Genomic DNA, 24,003 nt, shown 5'->3' on the forward strand with positions numbered 1-24,003 from the left:
ATGAGAATAAGGATATCTTGGATTCTTCAAAAATGTCTGGATAGTTTTCCTGGATCTCAGACAAAATTAGTAAATTTGCAAACTTGGTCACTTTTTCTTCTGTCTTGATGTCCCCCCTGCCCCCCTCCCAGGGAGATCTGAAACGTTACTTGCGAGCTCAACGCAAAGCAGATGGAATGACTCCTGATTTACTGACACGCGATCTTAGTACATTGCAGCGCATGGCTTATGAAATCACGCTGGGAGTGCTACACTTGCATAAAAACAATTACATTCACAGGTAGGGATGATGGCTGGAAATCTGAATTTTGCAGCTTTGGGAAAGAGAGTGTGAACCAGGATACGAAAAAAAGTGAGGAGAGTGTGAGATTTAGAATTGCAGGTTCATCCTAATGGAAGTTACTCCGATGGGTTAAAATGGAGGTTGAAAGATTTGGCGACTTCCAAGGGCAACTGCACCTGATGATGGCCTAATCTTGGTAAAGGATGAATAGAGATGTGAACTTTCCTACAGGTAGAAACCTGCTGGCACATTATCATGTTATGTCATTATGACTGTCTAAAAAATATAATAGAAAAGGGAAGGGATGGGGATTAGGATAATTAAAGCATTGATCACTTTTTTAAAAATCAAAAATCAGGACCAAAAAATGAGCAGCCAAATGTTATAGCAAAAATATTCTGTAATTTAAATATATTATTTGTTTGCCTGTGTATGGCCACTTGAAAGAATATAATGAGATTCCTTCCTGGGGGAGGGGACCTTCTTGTGATGTAAGCTATATCTCAAATATTATTTAAAAATACTGTAGAATTTCCTATACAGAGTTCCAGTTAAGAAAAATCATGTATAGTCAGGTCTGTATGTGAATATCCATCATTAAGCAAAAAGCTTGCTTGGATAGCCACTAACTGCTAAACTGGATTATGAAAAGTAAATAGATTGCTATGCCATGGCACTATTTCACCACCACTACCACCATCTCTCCTCCTCCTCCTCCTTCTCCTCCTCCTCCTCCTCCTGCTGTGTTCCTCAACCTTGGCAACTCTAAAATATGTGGGCTTCAGCTCCCAAAACTCCCCAGTCACCTTGGAGTTCTTAGAGTTGCTAAGATTGAGAAACGCTGTTCTAGTGCATGATCAGCTTTACAACTCAGGATTTTTAATGTATTGCTTGAATCCAGTATTCTGCCTTGTTCATTTTGCAAGCCAAAATTGGTATACCAAAAACAGATTTTAGAATAGAATAGAATAGAATAGAATAGAATAGAATAGAATAGAAAAGAAAAGAAAAGAAATCTTGTCTGTAATGAATACATCAAGCAAAGAAGTGGGGTTTGGGTGACCCCTTAAACAAAACACCCTTGCTTTATTTAGTCCAGGGCTTGGGAATCTAAAGCCTTTTGGTATTATTTAAAATAATATCTCCCAACATCCATTACCACATGATGGCTGAGTTAACTGGGACTTCTATTTTAACAATATAAGGAGGGCTAAGATTCTAGTTAGAGAATCAGTTTGGTGTAGTGGTTAAGACATCAGGCTAGGAACAAGAGGAATGTGAGTTCTAGTCCTGTTTGGGCCTGCTTTGGACATAATGCTAGTTGGGTAACTTTGGACCTGTCACTCTCTCTAAGCTCTAGAAAAAAGGCAACGGCAACCATTACTGCAATTTTGCCAAAAAATTTAGAGGGACTAATCAAGGAGCCAGTAAAGGCATCAAAATAAATGAATAAATTTTGGTGAATCAGTCAAAGTCCTACGAAGAGTTAAGAAAATAAACAGGTCACATAGCAAGATTCTAGGCAATCCCAAACTTTTAAATCTTTCAAAGTTATTGTTAAGATAAAAATATGCCCTCTGAATTTTTGAAAGCAACATGGGTTACTCTTACCCACCCCCCTAAAAAACCTACCCATAACAAAAAAAATTTTTTTATCCTCTCTATGTATACTGGGAAAACTTTATGTAAGAAAGAGTGGAAAATGAGAGTCTCCCTTTTCACCTGACTCAAAATCCTCTTGTCCTCTACAGTGATCTGGCACTTCGGAACTGTTTGCTGACCTCAGATCTCACAGTGAGGGTTGGGGATTATGGCCTGTCACACAACAACTACAAGGTATGAGGTGAAAGTACCTCAAAGAATCTAAGATGGGTTTCAAGGGAGTCTTAGGCAACGAGTAGATGTGGCAATTTATTATTTGCGGAACATGTCCGATCCATTATGAGATTAAACCTTTCCTTTTTTAAAGGAACTTATTATGAGCAGTTTAATTTAGAGCAAACTACTACATAATATTGCATGGGCCTTGAGCGGGAACTTTATAATGGGTATTAGTTGAGAAGCAGAGCATCCAGGACCCAGGAGATATTGGGGTGTTGAGATGTCTATAACTCAGTTTCTATTCTGTACTGTTTCTCATTTCTATTTCATAGGAAGATTATTATATCACTCCGGACCGGCTCTGGATCCCTTTGCGTTGGGTTGCCCCAGAATTGTTGGATGAGATGCATGGAAATCTCATTGTTGTGGATCAGACCAAGGAGAGCAATGTTTGGTGAGTTCTTGGACTGAGGAAATTTAATTTGTATTCTTAAGCAAGGATATGTAATTCATCTGGGGTAAAGCTGAAACAAACATTTCCAACTCCACAAGGAAATTCTCCCCAGTGTTTGCAAGCATTCATCCAGTGCAGGCATCCTCAGTAAAATACAATGATGCCACAATGTTAACACATGGCACATTAATGTCAGCTTGGAATCCTTGGTAGATTCACTAGTGTACAAATAGAATGAATAGGTGAACAGTAATGCAAATGTTGAACAGGCAAATCTTGACTTACAACCATTCATTTAGCAATGATTCAAAGTTGCAATGGCACTGAAAAAAGGGATTTACAACTGATCCTCACACTTAAGACTATTGCAGCAACCCCACAGTTAAATGCTCAAAGTTTGGGTGCTTGGCAAATGGCATGTATTTACAGTGGTTGCAGTAAATCAAATGGATCATGTGATCTCCATTTGTGACCTTTCCAGACACCTTCTGACAAACAAAGTCAATGCGGGAAGCTTGAGAATCACATGATTTATTGAACAACTGCAGTGATTCACTTAATAGCTGTGGCAAAAAAGATTGTAAAATGGACTCACTTAGCAACCACCTTGCTTAGCAATGGAAATTCTGAAAGTTCTGATTGTGGTTGTAAGTTGAGGACTATCTGTATACTAATGCAAATATGTAAGTGATAGCATTTGTATCATTATACAGTTTTTATCATTTGTCTCCCCCTGCAGAAATCCATGCACTGAACTAGTTATTTTGAGCCATCATCACAATTCTCTTAGTGACAAATGTTCTTTTATTTAAGCAAATAATTTTTCAGCTTCTTCTTTCTTTTTCTATTCAGTCATAAACAAAAACAAAATAAAATTTAGCAAAGATAACCTTGAAAGCAGTTTGACTGCCATGTTGCTTTACTCTAAAGAAGACCACTCCCATGTTTCTGGCCAAGTGGACATGTTTGAAATTATATTCTGGCTGCTCTCCAGAAACAGCTGGGGGAGTGCAGTTGTCTATTTACCAGATGGCTGACTTACCTGCCAATCTACTCAGTCTCAACCCCCAAGCTCTGGACTGCCCATAATCACAACAGTCCCTTTTCTGAGGAGATGGCATTCATCCAAAACAAAGGACTGTGTAGCGTTGCTAATCAAGATTATGGGGCCCTGTGGGAGTCCAGAGAGAGCCCTGGAAATGAAGATGATGTTGGAGGCTGGCGCTTTGCTTTGCATCATGCCAATTTTCTATTTTTTAATTAAAGCTGTTACTTTAATGTACCACCCGGGAGAGAAATCTTGCCAAAAGATGTGTGTGTGGACGTATTGGTGCCCTGAGGTACCAGCAGTTCTAAGGCCTGGTGCACATGAGATTTATTTTAGGGTTCTTCCTCATTACACATTCCTGCTGTCCTTTACCAGACACCAGAAAAATATGCTGTTGTCAATTATGCTACTCCCACAGCTTAAATGTGCCTCAGCAACTAGGCTGGTGGGGAGTAATGCTGTTCTTATAAATATAGAGCAGAAGACTTTCAAGGCAATGGTGGGTAGATTTCCCTCCCTCCTCACCTGGCAGTGTGAAAATCAGCCACCAACTGAGTTCATAATGTGTGGCTGGAACAGGATGGGACTCTGGAAATGTCTGTTAATGGTGGCTTAGCTTGGATGTGGAAAAAGTTCATTTTCCATAAGGATATTAGATATCTTCTCTATATATAAAAGCGAAATCCACTCACTCATCATGAAATCTCCGGAATGGTAAAGCATACAAACTTGAAATTTGGCATGTACTTTCCTCTTGGCTTCTAGGTGCTCACTAACAAAAGATTTTTCGAAATGGCCATCAGATCATTAGTATTTCATATACAGTATATTCATACATACATACATACATACATACATACATACATACATACATACATACATACACGGTGGCTCATACATACATATATGGTGGCTCAGGGGCTAGGACATTGAGCTTGTCGATCAAAAGGTCGGCAGCTCAGCGGTTCGAATCCCTAGTGCTGCCGTGTAACAGGGTGAGCTCCCATTACTTGTCCCAGCTTCTGCCAACCTAGCAGTTTCGAAAGCACGTAAAAATGCAAGTAGAAAAATAGGGACCACCTTTGGTGGGAAGGTAACAGTGTTCTGTGCACCTTTGGCATTGAGTCATGCCGGCCAAATGACCACGGAGACGTCTTCAGACAGCGCTGGCTCTTCGTCTTTGAAACAGAGACAAGCACCGCCCCCTAGAGTCGGGAACGATTAGCACATATGTGCGAGGGGAACCTTTACCTTTACTTTTATATTCATACACAGTATGTTAATAAGCTCTGATGCTAAAGAGTTAGAAGTTCCACTCCGCCTCCTCAACTGAAAAGTTCCAACTGCCATTTGCCTCACGTTCCATTTTCTCAGTTCAAACTGGCAGACATTCCACGCCTTCACTCAGGGGCAGTCTGGAGCTCCTTACAGTACTAAATGTCGCTACCTCACCAAAATGTCTACGCCTTCCACCTATGGAACTGCTTCCGGACTCAAGGCGGTAGGAGAGATTTTCCCTTATGTGTTTCAATCACTAACCACCACTGAGCCAACAGATTGTGAACCAAATTTCTCCTGCATAGCATCCCAACCCCAACTCACTTCTTGTACTGAATTACTCAGTTCAGACGAATCTGTTCCTTCTACTGTAACATCAATCTTTCTGCTGCCTGGAAGTACAACGGATGCTTCAAAATGACCTCTTTTGGAGCCGGAGAAGTGAAGGAGGAAAATTTTATGTCAACATTCAAAGTGCAGGTGCAGGTCAACCACAGGATAGGGAGTATCATGGCAGGACCTCAGCAGCAGCCTTCATTTCTCCAGATATACTTTGTTGGTGATGATGACAATGAGAGTCTGGGGATGGTACAATGGTCATAAGTGTCAAAAATGGTCATAAATAGTAAAGCATGGGTATCCAGCTAGTTCCTAATATATACAAAAACATATATACTGCAGACTGATATTTATGGTATATCTTGAACTTGCACTCGTAGTCCTTGACCTACAACTGACCATTCTAAGTTACAGTGCACTGAAAAAAGTGACTTATAACCAGTCCTCACACTTATGTCCATTGCCACATCTCCATGGTCACATAATCAAAAAGCAGGTACTTGCCAATCAGCATGAATTTACAAGGGTTCTTGTGCCCCATGGTCATGGGATCATCATTTGTGACCTTCCCAGAGGGCTTCAACAAGCAAAGTCAATGAGGAAAGCTGGATTTGTTTAATGACCATGTGATTCTTTTAATAATTGAGATGATTCACTGAACAACTGTAACAAAAAAGATGATACTATTGGGTGTGACTCATTTGACAACCACCTTGCTTAACAGTGGAAATTCTGGTTCCAATTGTGGTCATAATTTGAAGACTACCTGCAAATACTGCATGATCAATACAGTGCTGGAAACAGCTGGCATGAGCCAAAGCACCCAGAAATTGTCTATATAGTGCACAAAATAGCTGCCCCTTTCAAATTAATCAAGGCAGTGAAAAGTGTGGTCACACAAAAATACTTGACCGCAAAAGAAACTGAACGTCTATCTTGCTCTCCTTTCAGACCTATACTGCTGGCAGGATTTGATTCTTTTTCCCAGATTAAAGTAATTGGATTGTTCCTGTACTTTTTAAAAGAGAGATCTACAGCTTTTTCCCAAGAATGTTAAACACATATTTGAAAAAGAGATATGCTGCTCTTCCCGAAGATTGGTAATCTATGGAAATGAGAGTCTCAGCATTTCCCAAACCATATCTAAGGGATTCGGGACACATATTTCTTTATTTAACTTCTATAACTGCCCATCTCAGTCAATGACTCTGGACAACTTACAATTCAAAAAAATGTATATTACAATTACGGCATGCCCACAACAGCCTCCAACAGCCGATAGGAGCTGGGGTAATCCCAGCCCCTGACTCATTATTGCCAGCATTATTATTGAGGCACTATAATTTATTCACATAGCAAAGAGGATTTTCCCTTCCGTCTTGATCTCCCTGTGTTCTTCGCAGGTCAATGGGGGTGACCATCTGGGAACTGTTTGAATTTGGCTCCCAGCCTTACCGGCATCTTTCCGACGAGGAGGTGCTGACTTTTGTCATCAAGGAACAGCAGATGAAACTGGCCAAACCTCGCCTTAAGCTTCCTTACTCAGACTATTGGTGAGTTCTTCCTCCTTAGGCCAACAAATCCATCACCCACCAACTGGGATTCCATCAATCCAGGCCCCTTCCATAGACATCCGGTAGAAGCCACATGTTGTGACCCAGCTCCTCAAATACGACAAACCCTCTTGTTAAATCAATTATTCTTTTATTAGGAGCTCCAGCAACCCCAGCAAAAAGTTTCTGTCTCACTGCAGGCTAACAAGTCTATCCAGCAGGGAGATGAATAATTAACTGTCACATCTATTTATCTCTATCCCCTGCCTTTTATCTCCAGAGTTAGGGTGGGGCTTCGCTAGCAGCAGTGGCTCTTGTGTCCCAAGGATTGGCCCATGGATTTCCACTGCTCTCCTCTGTCTTCTGCGCATCCGCGCATCAGGCACTGGACCCAGCTGTTCCTCCTCTTCCTCATCAGCCACCTCCAGATCTGGGGGCTGTCGACTCTCGGTCTGATGACTGACAGACAACCCAAGCTCCACCTCTGTCTCTCTCTGAAAGCTCCATTCCCTCGGAGCTCTCAGGTTGCCTTAATGCTGACCCTGACTCCCATGCCTCCTCCTCATCTGATTCGGCAGCTGGAGGAGCCGGCAGCTGACAGGCCACAACACCACAATGGCATCACAAGAGCTATTATGCCATTGTGCAAATTATGTGTATACAGATAGTTCTTGAGTTGCAACTGGTCATTTATGTGAATGTTTGAAGTTATGATGGACCTCTGAACCCAGTTCCAAAGTTCTGACAGTCAGGCCTCTCTCCAGGGTCATGTGACTGTATTTTGGGTGCTTAGCAACCGTCCATATTTACAGCTGTTTGTAGTAGCTCTTGGTGAAATGGCAATGATTTACAGTGGTTTCCCCAAAAACTGGCGTTTACTTCCAGTTTCCAGCAAAAACGCCCCATAGAGATCAATAGGTTTGCTTAATGACCACAGCACTTGCTCAACAACCACAGATTCACTTAATGACTGCCTGAAGAGAAGATCATAAAAATAGGCCAGTCACTTGGTGAACCATTTTACGACTGTCGTGACTTACGACTGTAATGGGCAGGATACATTATGGTTGTAATTCAAGGATTACATGTCCCAAAGGGGCTTTTTCAAAAGGCAACTGGACTTTGTTTTTCCTTGAAGATGTTTCATTTCTCATCCAAGAACCGAGAACTGAAGAAGCTTCTTGGATGAAAAGCGAAATGTCTTCCGGGAAAGACCAAGTCCAGTTTCCTTTTGAAAAAGCCCCTTTGGGACAACCATGACCTGGATAACTGAGAATCGTTAAAGACATCAAAGACTACTTGTATACATAATTTGCATCATTTGTATCAAGACACCTTGGCATACATGGCTTCCTTTGCCCTCCCACCCCCACCCCGTCTTCCCCCCTGCGGATGTCCCTGTCCCCTTCATCCTTGACAATAAAATCTATTGAGGTTTCATGGACAGTTTGTGATCTGGGATATTATCCCTAAACTTTATGATGCTTGCCTTAGCATCCTTATTTCTCCTAATGTTCTTCCATTCTCCCCTCTCTGTATTCCTCTGACTCTTCCTCTGTCCACTCATTTCTCTCTCTGCACTGTCAGTCTGGCCAGGCTTTCTTCAGCTATGACCTCTCTTTCCATTTTTTTCCTTTTCCTGTTCTTCTTGGCTCATGTTCAGGGGTCCCCAACCCCAGGTCTGGGACCGGCACCAGGCTATGGCCTGCCATGCAAACTGGGCCACACAAACAAGTGAAGCCTCATCCATGACATGCAAGCAGCACATGAACCTGTCCGTGGAAAAACCTTTCTCCATGGAACCAGTCCCAGGTGCCAAAAAGGTTGGGGGCCTCTGAGTTAACTGATTGTCTGCAGCTTTCTATTTCTGTCAGTAATTGTCTAAGATGCTTTCCAGTTTAACATTTTTATTGAGTTATAAAATATTGTAAAATACAAAATACAAAAGTAAATAGAAAAGCAGTGAGGAGGAAAAGGGGGAAGAGAGGTGAGGAAGAATAAGAAAAGAAAAAGAAGCATTGACTTCCAACTCTGTTGCAGTAAAATAAGGCATTAAGATCAAATCACAACTTTTTGCTTTTTCATAAAGTATGAACAAGCCATTTCTGTAAAGATCTATCAATCTACTCAGTAAAACTCAAAATCAAAGTTTCATTCTTTTCCACTTCAAGCATGAAGTTTAGGAGCAGTCTCCAAGTGGAAACAAAAGTACTTATGTTCTTTTCTTTAATCAGAGTAGTCAATTTCTATTTCAGTCAATAATTGTCTAAAATGCTAATCTGGGCAGAGGATTTTCTTTCAGATATTTTAAATATTTTTCTAGAAGTGGTATTATCATTTTTAATATCTCATCATAACATATTGTGCAATCCTATAAAAATTAAGAAAGGAAGAATGCAGTGAAACAGTATAAAAAGAGAATTTTTAAAAAAAGGCATTCTTTCTGTTGCAAATATTATTTTTACCCGGAAGCAAATCAATCTTTTTTTGTGACACAGAGATCTATTTTGATACAAATGGCATGCAAACATGCAGTGTTTATGAAGAACCCTCTAACCAGAATCTGGTACTTAAATTTACAGGACTTATAGATTATTGTAGACAATCATATCAGAGTATGATGTAATTCCCCAAATTTGAAATTTGACTTGAAATAAAAACACATAATAATTACATATTAAAGCCAAGATTGTTGATTGTAAAGCCACCATATACATTGAGGGTCAAACATTCCAAAACATTATTAAAAATCTTTATTCAACCAGAGGGATAGTCATAGCCGAAGGGCAGTGAAATTTTAAGCCATGCCCTTCATTTTAAAATTAAATATTTTAAATGGGTAAAAAGCAACAGGACAGGGGAAGTAGTGTGGTCTAGGCAATTGCAGATTGGACTATAATTGGACTGGGTTCAAAGCCATAAAAAGTCCTGTATGACTTTGCATCAATCACTTTCTCTCAACATAATCTACCTCACATTGTTCTTGTAGAAAAAAATGGAGGATGGGGTGTGATGTACATAGTACCTCGAATTCCTGGATAAAAATTCCTGGAATATAAATTAGACAAATTAAATAAAAGTGTGATGCTTTCCATAAAAAGAAACTAAGTAATTTTGTAGCCTTTTTCCCTTTCTTTGGAACTCTGTTTTAAAGTGGAACTCTATCTATTCTCCCTTTCCATTGGTAGAGTGCACTTTTTTCTTTTTCTTTTTCTTTTACAAATATTTCATTTTATTTCCAAAGTTAAAATACAAAACGAAGAAAAAAAGAAACTTAACAACCATCAAATGCTAATAATAAAAAAAAACGTGTACAAAAAAATAACAAATGAAAAATATATCATCCACAATGATATTAAATATAAAAAGTCCATCCTGGTTGAATGCTGAAAAATATATCAAAAATATCTGATGCATTCTCCTTCTCTTGTAATACAGGTCAATAAATAATTATTGACCTGTATTATAAATAACTTTCCCATCTACATAAAATAAAAATACTATGTTACATAAAAGGTGTCCCTGATGTGTAAATTTATTTATCTGTCAGTTCAATTGACCTAGCATCTGCTTGCTATATAAAAAAAGCAGTCAACGGATAACCCCAAAAGTAAAACTAATTTTCAAAGCCAGTGGAACGCACCTTTTTATTGACCATCTTCTCTCAAAGGATCAATTTGATCTCCACCTTTAAGATTGCTGTAGAATATGTTCTATGGTTATGTTTTTGTCTGGTGGAGGCTAAAGGACAGGACCTGGTGACGTCATTATACACATGACACCATTTTACATCCTGGCATCAAGTATTGCAGAAGTGAGCCTGTAATGGCAGCATTTGCCTGGTGGTGTCAGCATGCACATCAGAGGTGGGTTTCAGCAGGTTCTGACCAGTTCTGGAGAACCAGTAGTGGAAATTTTGAGTAGTTCGGAGAACCGGTAAATGCCACCTCTGATTGGCCCCGCCCCCATCTATTCTTTGCCTTTCAAATCCCAGCTGATGGGGAGAAAATGGGGATTTTGCAGTAACCTTCCCCTGGAGTGGGGAGGGAATGGAGATTTTACAATATCCTTCCCCTGGAGTGGGGAGGGAATGGGGATTTTTCAGTAACCTTCCCCTGAAGGGGGAAGGGAATGGGGATTTTATAGTAACCTTCCCCTGGAGTGGGGAAGGAATGGAGATTTTACAGTATACTTCCCCTGCCACGCTCACCAACCCACGCCCACCAAGCCATGCCATGCCCATCAAGCCACACCCACAGAACCGGTAGTAAACATTTTTTAATCCCACCACTGATGTACATGTTGCCATTTGGGGTCCTCAGAGTTTGCTGTGGACACTGCTGGTGCTGCTACCCTAAAAGAAATCCTTCTGGATGAGTAATTGAGCCTTTGCTTTCCATTAGGAGGTTTAGGCCCTGCCATTTGTAAGGAGGACTCCTGTCAGAAACCTTGAAGAGATGCTGTCAGACTTCACAACAGGTTTAACTAGGTCAACAAAAGATAGAACAATGTTTGTGCAACACACTGTAAGCTTCATTACAAATAACCTTGTCTAGGTTCTTTTTATTTTAAGAGCTTAGCATGTTATGTGAACGCTGCCAATTTAAATGGTTTACGATTCAATGTCTTTTCAATGGATTTATGATTTAGTGTGCTCCACATAAGGCTACGCTTGAAGAATACCTGGTGCAGAATACAGCTGCAAGGGCAATTCTGGGTGCCCCAAGGACTGTGTATGTCACACCTTTGCTGTGTGAGCTTTATTGGGTGCCAGCTTATTTCCAAGTCCAAGTCAAGGTGTTGGTTATTACTTTTAAAGCCCTTCATAGTATGGGACCAGATTACCTGAGGAACCATTTTGTCCCACTCACATTGTCCTGTCCCACCCGGTCAGGCATGGAAGTCATGTTATGGATCCCATCCAGTGATGAAATCCTACCGGTTCGCACCAGTAAAAAAAAGCTAACAGCTCATCCGAACCAGTATTCCTGATGATCAGCTGTGCCGCGCGATTTATATTCGCTAGAAAGCAGGAAATCCTGCATGCACAGCTGTTCTCCCTGTCCTGCTGTTCTACTTACCTTGTTAAGTGCCCTTTTTCCCTGTGAAGTACATGTTTGGGCACACTGTGCATGTGGGCGTGCACAGCATGCATTTGGCACGCACTGTGCGTGCACAGGCAGCGAACCAGTGGCAAGCAGCAGAGGATTTCACCACTGATCCCATCAGTTAAAGATCTCCAACTGATGGGGTCTAGGAAGAAAGACTTTCTGCTTTTGCCCCTGCCCTGTGGAATATCCTCCCAAAAGTGAGGCTGCTCTCCATTTTTTTCTGGCATTTCAAAAGAGTGTGAAGACCTGGCACTGCCAACTCACATAGTGTGATGGAACCAACAGCTGAAGGAAAGGAGGCCTCGATTGGAGTCTGGGTGGGTTAAAAGACATTCCAGCTTAGAGTCTATTGGAGGAGGAAACAGTTGAAGTCAATATTTCTGTCATTTCCGGTCTGGTGAATTTCTTTTAAACTGATGATCATTGACCCATTCTTGGAGCATTTCCAGCTCCTTGCACCTGACACATGGGGATTCAAGAGCATCATGCCACCTGGTGGTGACTGATGCCTTAAGGGCACCCCTTCTACCTTTTAATTTATCTTTTATCTTTGTTTTTACTTGTTTCTCATCCTGTTTTAATTCTATTTTCATTGTTACCTTTTTATACAGTTTTATGATTTTTACCTGTCAGCTGCCCAGAATGTCTTAGATTGTGAGCTGGGCTAGTGCCTAAAATAATTGATAGATGATAGATAGATAGATAGATAGATAGATGATAGATAGATAGATAGATAGATAGATAGATAGATAGATAGATAGATAGATAGATAGATAGAAAAATAGATATGGATGGATGGATGGATGGATTGGATCAATTCAGAAAAAATGATTGATTCAGTAAATAAGTAGTGTATTGTATGAATGCAATTCATATGCAGCACCAAAAAATTACAATATACATCTTCTTGTGATTTAGGGGAGATGGACCACACTTTTGTAGATAACAGTTTGAATTCTAGAAACATTGAGTGTAACTGGGGAAAGGGAACTTGAAGAATTAATTCAACCACGTGCCTGGTGTGGGAATCCACTATCACAGTTAGTATTGTCTGCAGGTGAAAGGTTCTTTGAGGTTGGCAAAGGATTAGGGTTGCCCATAGAATGCACTGAGATGCAACAATAATGCTTACTTCACTCTGATCTTCCTGCTCCTTCTTCCCCCTATCCACCCTCAAGAGTTGCTATTGACTTCTGCATCTCCACCAGATGCCCACCTGTTCTCTCTTTAGGCAGGGGCATGCTCCTCTTAATAAGATTAGATGGGCCAATGATTTAATGCCATATACTGTATAGTAGCTCTCCTGTGTTAGAACAATTCTCCAAGATCTATAAATGATCTATATTTCCAGCTGCTCTACTCCTCACCCATTTTGCTCTCCTGATGTCACAGCCATTCTCCTTTCATTCTTGGGACTAATTTTTCCCATCTTCTTGTACTCCTGAATAACTTCAGAATGGTATTTTTATATGCTCTGTTTCACTTTTTACTGGTTGACTCTTCCTCCCTAATCTCTCTTGCTGTAATAGTCAAGCTCTTTCTAATTTTGCATATCTGTTTCTACCTTTGCTTTTCCTTTTGCTACTCTGTAGGGTGTCTAATTCTTACTCTTTTTCCAACTGTTCTTTTGCAACACTTTTTTTTGTTTCGTTTTAAATGTTCCCAACCCCGCTGCCCACCCTTAGCTGTCCTTTCAGGCTATCTTCCCACAACTGTGTTTTTTCCACCCTATTTCTGCCTGTTTTTCCGACTGTTCCTCTATCCTCCCTCCAACCCTGCCCCACTGCAGGTATGAGGTGATGCAATCATGCTGGCTACCAGCTTTTCATCGCCCAACTATGGAAGAGCTGCATTTGCAGGTGAGCTACCTGTTGAATGAGCGCTCCAATGCTCAGGCAGAGGAGAGTTTTGAGTGGCGCTGGAGTGCCCTGAAACCCATGCGTTCCTCTTCCCCACCACCAGCCTCCTCTTCTTCAGCACGTCATCACTGCCCATCAGAAGAGATCTCAGCCTATCCACTCCTGGATGGATTCCATGGTGGAGACATGGATGACATCCTGACCGTGACTGAAAGCAGTGGAGGGCTGAACTTTGAGTATATGTGGGAGAAGGCCCGGCTGGGTCGATGGAAGGGCCCTGCCTCAGCACCACCTGAGTACCCCTCCAGCAATGGTGGGCTAGCTGTGCCTGGCAGCAACCCTTTCTATGAACAGGCAGTACATCGTGGACACAGTCTGGAGACACCCAGCGTTGTGCCTGTAATCAGCGCCCGCAGCCCTTCCGTCAGCAGTGAATATTACATTCGCCTGGAGGACCACGGTAGTGGAGAAGGGCCAGTCTGTGCCCCCAGCCCTGGTTCAGCATCACAGCCCCTCTTTCCCTCTGATTGGGATTGCCACAATGCCCCTCTTCGGCCATCAGAGCAGTCCAATACTAACCCTTTCTTGACTGGGGGCAGTGGTGAAAGCAATCCTTTCCGTGTTGATGGTGAAATCCAAGAGACATCACTGACAGAGACACCAACCACAGAGAGTGAAGCATTCCTTGCAGAATCCTTGCTCACTGTGTATCGTGAGTTGGAGGATCAGCAGCGTAGCTGGGATGCTGAAATGATGGAAGAACGAGGGGCAGGGGAGACTCTTGCTGGGGACCCTTCAGAGTTCCAGGGGTCACCTTCCTGGGAGCAGGAACCTTCTCTGATGGAGGACCACAGTTCTGGTAGTAGCACTGATGATGGAGGAAGCAGCATTGGAGGAGGGCGGCGCAAACTTCTGCCCTGTCCCCTGTGCACTCGGGCCCGTTGCACATGTGCCATCCCTCGAGGGGATGTGGTAAGCAGTTGGAGCAATCATGGCCCACCTTTGAGGCGTCCTCACCGGGATAGCTATGGCACTGAGGATGACTCTTCACTCAAAGTGGAGCGGGGCTCCTTATCTGACTGTTCTATAGTACCTCCTAGAGACTGTGATGGAGATACTGGGGAGCACAGTGAATTTTATGACCCACTTATGGGCACAGCTGTGAAGACCTATGAACTTCAAGATTACCCAAAGCAGAGAGGTGGGGGAAACATCCGTCCACCTGGGTCACCCTTTCCAACTATGTCTTCCGGGTGCTGCAATGTGATTGTCCCTGTAGAGATACCACCATTATCCACTCTAGCTGAGACTAATGATGAGGAGACTATTGCAATTCTCCCAGAAGCTGTTGATGGATTTTCAGCTGGCCCTGCAACCCTGAGCCTCTCCCCAGCAGCACCTGATCGGCAAAGAGGAACTCTAGACTCTGTAGATTCCTTGGACATTCCTTCTAATACCAGTTCCTCAGATGTCTGCAGCCCAGCCTCCCACTACTCCTCTCCAGGACAAAAATTTGGGGACAGCGGTTATGAAACAGAGAACACTTTTTCACCTGAGTTTATATTTAAAGAGGAATCACTTCCCTCACCTTCTGGAGAAGAGGAAGAAATAGAGACAGAAGATGATCCTGGCAAACTGCCAGCAACACCCATCTCTCAGTCCACTAGCGATCTTACACTCTCAGTAAGTGAAGAAGGGACTGAACTTGAAGAAGAAGTAGGCAGGAGCTTGGGGCTTACAACCCCTCACCGTGATTCTGCTTACTTCTCTGATGGGGAGGCCGAATCCTCTGAGGCACCTGTTATAACCAGAACTGAAGAAGAAAAGCCTTCAGAGAAGACAATTGTTGAGGGTGGCTTTGTGGTTCAGGTGTGCAAAGAACAGTTGTTGGTCACACTGCAAGAGAATGTCACACGGAATCTACTTTGTAGCCAGAAGGTGCCAAAATTGGGATTTTCACCAATTGCCTCCTTAAAAGATCAGGCCATTGTCAAGCTTTGGAGCCTGGAGCCAGAAGAGACACAGCAAACTGGGGAAGAGGAAGAGGAAAGAGGAGGGGAAGAAAGAGAAGAAAGAGAAAGAGAGGAAGAAGAGAATAATGAAAAAAGCCACCTTGAGGAAACAGTGCATTTCCAGTGGTCAGAAAGTGTGGAAGATAAAGCAGAAGAAGAAGAGGAAGAGGAGGAAGAAGAAAAGCAGCAACAGAAGGAAGGAACTGGAGAATCTGAAGAGAAGCAGCTTGAATGGAAAGAAGAAGAAAGGAAGGAAAGAGAGAAAGCTATCCATACTGAGATCCAAAGTGAACCCATCGCCAACGTGGAACAACCACAAGATCTTCAGGAAGACACTTATGTAGCAAATGACCAGTTTAAAAAGGAGCAAGAGCTTGTGGTCCCTGTGAATCAAGCCAGTGAAGATATTAAAGGTAAAATTCTACAATCTACAATTCAGGGTGACAGTAACAGGAAGAAGAGGGTGTTCATGTAACAAATGGGATGGAAAAACATCCACAGGGCTTAAAATTACAGAGGTTGAGAATCACTGATTTAATGGGAAAGTGGCAGTGGCCAAGCATGTGTGGTGAAGGAAGTGGTAGGGAGAATTCAAGAGGATGGTTTAAGTCACATTATTAAAGCCCCAACACTTTAATATGCAGTTCATATTAAAAGGGGCAGAGATTTGATGGCACCATTGCAACTCCCATTATGTCGTACTTTATTGCTTCCCATCGATGTCCCTGGCAATGGTTCTCTGGAACAGATCAGTGTCCCATGAGGTCCTCTCCTAAGCTTCAAAATAAAATCTTAAATGAAGGAAGGGAAGAGTTAATAAAGCCTGTCTCCAACTTATGGGTATCCTGGGGTCACCGAATAAGATTTGTTATTTCTATCTTATTTTATTAATTTTTAAATTTTATTTATTATTTTATTTATTATTTTATTTTATTTATTTATTTATTTATTTATTTATTTATTTATTTATTTATTATTTATTTATTTATTTATTTATTATTTATTTATTTATTTATTTATTTATTTTATCTTTATGTATTCAGTTCCTATAGCTGCCTAATCCAACTAAGTTACTCTGGGTGACTTACAATTTGATCCAATGATCCAGTTTTTAATTCTTCTTCTTCTTCTTCTTCTTCTTCTTCTTCTTCTTCTTCTTCTTCTTCTTCTTCTTCTTCTTCTTCTTCTTCTTCTTCTTCTTCTTCTTCCTCCTCCTCCTCCTCCTCCTCCTCCTCCTCCTCCTCCTCCTCCTCCTCCTCCTCCTCCTCCTCCTCCTCCTCCTCCTCCTCCTCCTCCTCTTCTTCTTCTTCTTCTTCTTCTTCTTCTTCTTCTTCTTCTTCTTCTTCTTCTTCTTCTTCTTCTTCTTCTTCTTCTTCGCTATAAAAGTTGCCTCCCCTATTGATTCACAAATACCATCCACAGCCTTGCAAACAACTTTTTTATGCGTGGAGGAGTGTTCTGCTAATCAATGTATTATTTTTTTACCAAAAAAATATATCTAATTTTGAAGAAGGTGGATTCATAGGCAATTTCACAAACAGAAAAAAAAAACCAATTTGGGGGGTATATAGATTCTTTTAGCTGCTTTATTAATCCTACCGTGATCAACATAGTTTGATCCATAGTGTTAGAAGGAAAAGGGTAAATAGTTACAGAAATGAACACAGATGTGTTCTGCTATCAGAACATGGATAATAATTGTTTGCAGGCCAGGATAGTTTTAGTAATCAAATTAGAGTAAACTATTCATTCATTTTGAATTGATACATGTGGCAGGTCATATCAGGTTATATGTGGGCAAAAATACAAAAAATGTACTTTTAGTGAAATAATACATTCTGTCTATTCCTCCTTCTCTCCCTCTGTCTCTGTGTCTCCCTCTCTCTATCTCTCTCTTTCATCCCAACTCTTATTCTTCACTGGTTTCCATGTTATTTGTCCTTCTTGACCTTGGACCATTGGCTATTCAATCACTTTCCTTTCTCCTGGCAATCCTCACCTTTGACTTCTAACCTTTGCCTCCAGCCAAGCTATCCCGTTTGTCTCTGTCACTGCCACCACTGGCTTTGCAGACGTTTCCCCCACCTGGTGGAGCAAGGAAAGGACCATTTTGGGAAGGAACCACTTTGGGGGAGGGTCCGGCTCTGGGAGGGAGAGAAGTTTCCCTAGGAGCAGAAGAGGAAGAGGAAGAGGATGCTGAAGAAGACGAGGAAGGAGGCTTGGCTGGAAGCGGAACGAGGGGTGTGCCCATTGTGGTGAGTGAAAGCGATGATGCCCGTAACTTGCGTGGTCTTCTCAAGTCACCCCGCTCAGCGGAAGAGGCAGCGGCTGAGTTTGACCGCAAGCGGAAGATGGTCTCCTTCTTTGATGATGTCACCGTCTACCTCTTTGATCAGGTGAGTTATGAGGAGGTGAAGGATGGAAAGGATGAAAGTTGATTCACAGTAGCCTGAAGGAGGACTTTAATAGTCTCATTGTCTCTTTCATGGATTCTGGGTCTCATCTTTCTCTTATCTTCTGCATCTCTGGGTTTATTTCTTCCCAACCAATGTCCACGCTTTAAATTCTCTGCCAATGCAGACAACACATATTTCCTTTTGGGTCTGGCTTAATCCCAGCCATGCTGTCTTTTCATGCCTCCCTATAGAAACGGCCAATGATCTGTGGATAATAGGTTTTCCCCCCATCAGTTGGATGCCTTTGATCTATTCCAATAGCTGAAAGGATTCATGCATATTTGCATAATGATGACATGCAATACGAAGGCTCTTTTCTCTCTTGTAGTTTACATCAATGGTCGAAGGTCCTGAAAACCCCAGGGTTTCTTCCAGTTCACATTCTGCTAGTCTTATCTCTCTTCCCACCCCGTGATTTAAACAATCAATTGCTAAACCTTTGCATTCTGATAAATGATTTTCCTTTCTTACTTATTTGATTGAACTGTGCCTCAGTCCAGAGGGACTTTAGATGGATAATTCAAAGGGATTTTAATTCCTATCCATGCTTATATATAGGAGACACCAACCAATGAACTGAGTTCACAGGGAGCCCCCGATGGTGATGCCCCTTCTCCTGGCTCAGCAGCCGAACCGGGACTTGATGCTTTCCCACCAGCTGATGGCTTCAGTGAGTACTGGAACAAATCAGAAATATCTCCTCTCTCTAGCAGCCTTAAATGTCAATTAGGAGATGGGCCAATCCAGCTACAGAGTCAGAATGGAAGAAGGCTGAGCTACCCAGGTGCTTTTGATAAGAAAGTGGTATGCGAAATAAGTTGGAGTAAAGGGTCAGGTTTCAGGAAGGAACAGGTCTGTGGTCAAACTGATTGTTAGATATAGGAAGAGTAAACTAATGAAGACTGGATAAAGTCCAAAGGAGGTTAAGTTTGTTTTTGAAAGAAGACTGTTGAAAGGCACCAAGGATAGCTGCAAAACTCAGCTTGGTTGAGGAAAGGCACCAAGGATAGCTTGGCTTAGGATGATTTCAAGAAGAAGTAAACTCAGCTTGGCTGAGGACGATTTCAAGAAGAAGTAAACTAAGGTCCACCTTTAAATTTAATCAATGGACAATGTGTCAAGGTTCGACTAATGAATCCAACCAATTCAGCACTCCAAGACTTTAAACTTTGTAAAAGAACTGTTTTATTTTATTCATCACAAATGAAAACAAAACCAGATCTAACTATTTCCCACGTTTTCAATATAATTAAAGAATAGATAATCCCCTCCCTTATTGTCACAGGTCACATTGGAACACCAGTTAGGTATTCTGGTGTCTCACTGGCAACTCCTCTTAGTCTCTAGCCAGCACCTGTTGAGATGACCTTGGTTCTCACAGGATGATTTGCTGTTGTCTGGCCTGACATTCCAGATCTCTCCGCTCTCCCATACTGTGTGACAAGCTGAGAAACAGAAAGATGGCTGCAGCAGGCCTGATCCGTTTCGAAGTTGACACAGTGTTTCTTAGTGATTACTGTCTTGGGATTTTAGAAAGCTTTTAATACGACTAAAATGATGCTTCTCGGGGCAGCCTTCCCAACTTGGCTACTTCCGGATATGGAAGAAACATGGTGAAATGTGGTCGCTCCAGTTTGGGCGAACCAGTAATGATAAAAACTACTGGTTTGAGTGAACCAGTCGGTAGTAAAAAAAAAAAAAAAAAGCTACCGGTTTGGGAAAACTGGTAATTAGCTACCAGTTTGGTTAAACCAGCAGTTTAAAAAGCTACCAGTTCGGGTGAACCGGTAGTTTAAAAAAGCTACCGGTTTCTCTGAACCAGTATTTTTGACGATCAGCTGTGCAGCGGGCTTTAGCTTTGCTAGAAAGCAGGAAGTCCTGTTTTCTAACAAAGCTAAACTGCACTGCACATGTGATCCCCCCACTTGTCGTGTCCCACTCCTCCGCTGACGGCCGGGTCAGGGAAATCTGAATCAGGCGTGCCTCTGCAGCTCTGCCAAAGTCCTAGCAAAGTTCTCAAGGCAGGCAGGAGACCAGAAAGGGACTTCAGCAAGATATGTTAGACTTTGCCTGACTCAGAGAATGCCAAAAAGCAGATCCTTTATATAGGCCATGGGGTGTGGCTCCATGACTCAGCACTTATCCAGGCCTGCCCCTCCCTTCCTTCTGTCGCCGCCGCCTATCAATTCTTCTGATGCGAGGGTCACTCCAGTCGGCAGCTGATGGCAATTGACCTCCTTCAGGCTCACATGCTGTGGAGGAGGGGGAGGGGTCTAGTTGCTCCGTTTGCCTGGACATGGAGCCAGAGCTGGGGGCTGGAGGTACTTCTTCCTCCTCAGCCTGTCTGGGCATGGAGCCAGGGCTGGGGCCGGGAGGCATACTAGGACATTCTTCAGCGTTCGGAAGCAGATAAGAAGGCCCCGGCTGCGGTGAAAGCGGACGAGAACAACACCACTACTGTTCCACTTACCTTCCCAAGCCTCCTTTTGGCATGTACTGTGCATGCATGTGAATGTAGCAAGCACCAAAAGGAGGCTTGGGAAGGTAAGTAGAATAGCGGGGGGGGGATCAGTGTGCAGCGCAGTTTAGCTTTGCTAGAAAGCAGGAAATCCTGCTTTCTAGTGAAGCTAAATCGCATGCCACAGCTGATCCCCCCCTTCTACTTATCTTCCCAAGCCTGCTTTTGGCATGTACTGCGCATGTGCGCGCCCAGAATGTGCATTTGGTGTGCACTGTGCATGTGCATGTAGTGTGCATTTGGCGTGCATGCGCGGTCAGCGAACTGGTAGTAAACCAGTTTGGATTTCACCAATGGATGGAAATACCTCTCTCTGAATTCCAAGCCATCTAATTTGTACAACACCAGGGTGACAGTGCAGCCTAAAATATATATTCTTAGGGAGAAGAAAAAGTACAGGGTCCTGATGACAAGAATCTCTTGGTTTGAGACTCCCCTTACCACTGTCTTACCTATAGTTACCAAAACTCTGAAGTTGTTGATTGAATATGGAGCATCTAGAACAGTGTTTCTCAACCTTGGTCATTTTAAGATATGTGGACTTCAACTCCCAGAATTCCTCAGCCTGGCTGGGGATATCTTAAAATTGCTAAGGTTGAGAAACACTGATCTAGAATATTTGCTACTATTCTACCTCCCATCTTCATCTCTAAATGTTCATCTTTATTCATTGATGGTTCCACCATCTCTCTGTGTGTATTTTTAATGCTGCAAATCATTTGGATGTTTTACTTGAGGTGAAAAAATGGCACTGATGAATTTACCCTTGAAAATGGGGTCAGATTTCCAGATATAAAATGATGGCCAGGTGAAAATGATGGCCAGGTGAGATATAGTTCCATTTTATTTCCTATTGGTCAGACCCTATCTCAATTGTTGTATATAATTATGGGCACCATACTTTAAGAAAATTGTTTCATAGAAGGGCAATGACGAAGACAGAAGAGCAAGAAACTAAGTTGAAAAGAATTTAAGGAAGCAGAAAGCTCTAAAAAGAGAAAATAAAAGGCAGATGGTTGTGGTAGAGATAAAGTAAGAGACCATGCGGTATTTGAAAGAGAATCACACTGTAGAAAAGGATGAAAGATTATCTTTAACTCCAGAATGTAAAACTGGGAATAATGGAGTTGAGTTACAGAAAGATTGGGACTGGATGAATATTGGAAAGAAAACAGACACATGATTTCCTCTCAGATGTGATCAAGTGAAAATTGGACAGCCAACTCTTGTCAAGCGGTGGTTTTCAAAATCGGTTTGTTAGGGCACTTTGTTTTGCTGCTGTTAAACAGTAAGAACTGAGGAAAGACACTAAGATGTGTCTTTGCGATCCACTAGCAATATTTTAATTAACATTTTTACAATATCAGAAATAGTAGTTTCATTTCAATGCAATATAAAGCAGGGCTGGACTCAAAGTTTCTTTTTTGCAGAAAGCTCTCTCTGCAGCGGCGAAAACTGGGGCAGTTTCTCCATATTTGTTGAAGTACATATGAAAATGCTAATGTAAACCTTCAAATAAAGAGGTTTTTTTAAATAAGGGAAACATGCAAAAATTCCTGGTGTGGCCCAGTAACCTTAAAAAATGTTAAGTCCAGCCACCAAGATTTTGTCTAGATTTAAGTGCATTCATACAGATAACATTCCCCGCCCCCAGTTTTTGCTTGGATGGATAACATTTTTCTGTATCTTTCCCGGGTATGATGGTTGGGATCATTTGGTTGTCTCCAATGTAAAGACAGAGCAGAATTGCCAGTCCTCAGGTGAGCTTCACTTTTATTTCTGCCTTGGTTCACCTTTTTCTGTGGAGACTCCTGCAGTAAATATGAGTGATCCTCTCTGAAGATAAACATTATTCTTTAGCATTCTTCCCTTTAAACCCATTTCATGTGTGAGTGGAAATAAATAAAGCTTTATCGTCTTAAAATGAAAATGTGCTTCAGTTAGCAGAAATTTTAGGAGACATTGCATAATAATTTTGCTGATGCTGGCTGATTCTTTTTAAAAAAAATAATCTCTACATAGTTTATTTTTAGAATATAATTTTTATTGCCTCCATGAATGCTCAGAATATAAAAATGTCATATTAAGGCAGATGGTGGTACACATTCTTCCTTATTCAGAAACTAATCTGCTTTGTGCTGTAGCAAGACCCTGATGATGCAGCTATATCCAATTTTAAAAACTATTTCCTATGTGTGTAACTTCCTCTATAGGTCTCAAGATACAATAAACTTAAAAACAAAACAAAAGCAATTAAAAGGACAATAGATCACTAAAACAGCAGTCAAGAAGAATGTAAATTACTAATAGTCTCTGTTGGAAAAATAGTGTCACAAGAGTTGAAAGGTAGATTGAAAGCACAGATTATATATTACTTTCTGCTTTCCAAAACAGAAAGGTGGCTTAAGGTTCTTTGAAGAAGACATACCCAGTGTTTGGATATGATACTTAGAAATCCATCTTCTGTAGTTGTCAAGCATAGCAACAAAACTTGGTAGAACATAAAGAACAAATGTTGAAGTTGAATTGTTAGCTGGTTAACATAATGTTTAGGGACATTTCATTGATTAATTGATTGATTGATTGATTGATTGGTATCAAGTCAGTGCAGATGATTTGGCAATCTGTCCCTAACCTGATCTTTCAGAACTTCTAGTAGAGTGCACCCATCAGCAGTATATCCACTTTCTATTGGTTGCTCTCTTCTTTCTTTCCTTTCACTTTGCCCAACATCAGAGAACTAAGTCTTCACATAATCCCGTTGCTACCAGTTTGCTCGTGGGTGTGCACTTGCACATGCACAGAAGCATCCGGGCAAGTGGGCGGAGCCTCCCGCTGTTGCCACTACTGGTTTGCCCCCACTGCTACACGTAATGTGTCTGAAGTAGGATAATGGAACCTGGTTATTTGTGCCTTGACTAAGGGACAATTGGTTTATCTGAAAACAAACTGGAGGTCACCAGAATATGTGATCAGATCACTCTGGATTTACATCTTCCGCAATTTCCAAATATAATTCAAAATAAGTCCCATGTAAAACAAAGCATAGTGGTCAACTTTAAATGTAAGCAGATGTGAGTTGAAGGAGTTGAAGTCCATGCTTCTTAAAGTTGCCAATTTAGAAACATCAATGTAGTAACAATAAGATAGAATATTTGTAGCTCAGGGTTGAACCGTGCGTTCCTTGATGCTCTCTGAGCTTGGTGATTTTCTTGAAGATATTTCCTTACCAAACTAGGTGCTGCTGCTGATGTCACCTACTTTAGTACTG

At 41.7% G+C, this 24,003-nt stretch overlaps 1 protein-coding gene across 1 annotated transcript in view; it reads left to right on the forward strand.

Moving 5' to 3' along the window:
- LMTK3 (lemur tyrosine kinase 3) overlaps nucleotides 1-24,003 on the forward strand; it is a 39,961-nt gene that overhangs the window by 11,114 nt on the left and 4,844 nt on the right. Inside the window, exons 7-13 of the mRNA XM_058182589.1 lie at nucleotides 132-280; nucleotides 2,035-2,119; nucleotides 2,437-2,558; nucleotides 6,627-6,776; nucleotides 13,677-16,171; nucleotides 17,784-18,154; nucleotides 18,773-18,884. Of these exons, the coding sequence (XP_058038572.1) occupies nucleotides 132-280; nucleotides 2,035-2,119; nucleotides 2,437-2,558; nucleotides 6,627-6,776; nucleotides 13,677-16,171; nucleotides 17,784-18,154; nucleotides 18,773-18,884 (3,484 nt within the window). The remainder of the gene's footprint in view (nucleotides 1-131; nucleotides 281-2,034; nucleotides 2,120-2,436; nucleotides 2,559-6,626; nucleotides 6,777-13,676; nucleotides 16,172-17,783; nucleotides 18,155-18,772; nucleotides 18,885-24,003) is intronic.

The sequence above is a fragment of the Ahaetulla prasina genome, chromosome 4, assembly GCF_028640845.1.
Source record: "Ahaetulla prasina isolate Xishuangbanna chromosome 4, ASM2864084v1, whole genome shotgun sequence".
NCBI classification, from domain to species: domain Eukaryota; kingdom Metazoa; phylum Chordata; class Lepidosauria; order Squamata; family Colubridae; genus Ahaetulla; species Ahaetulla prasina.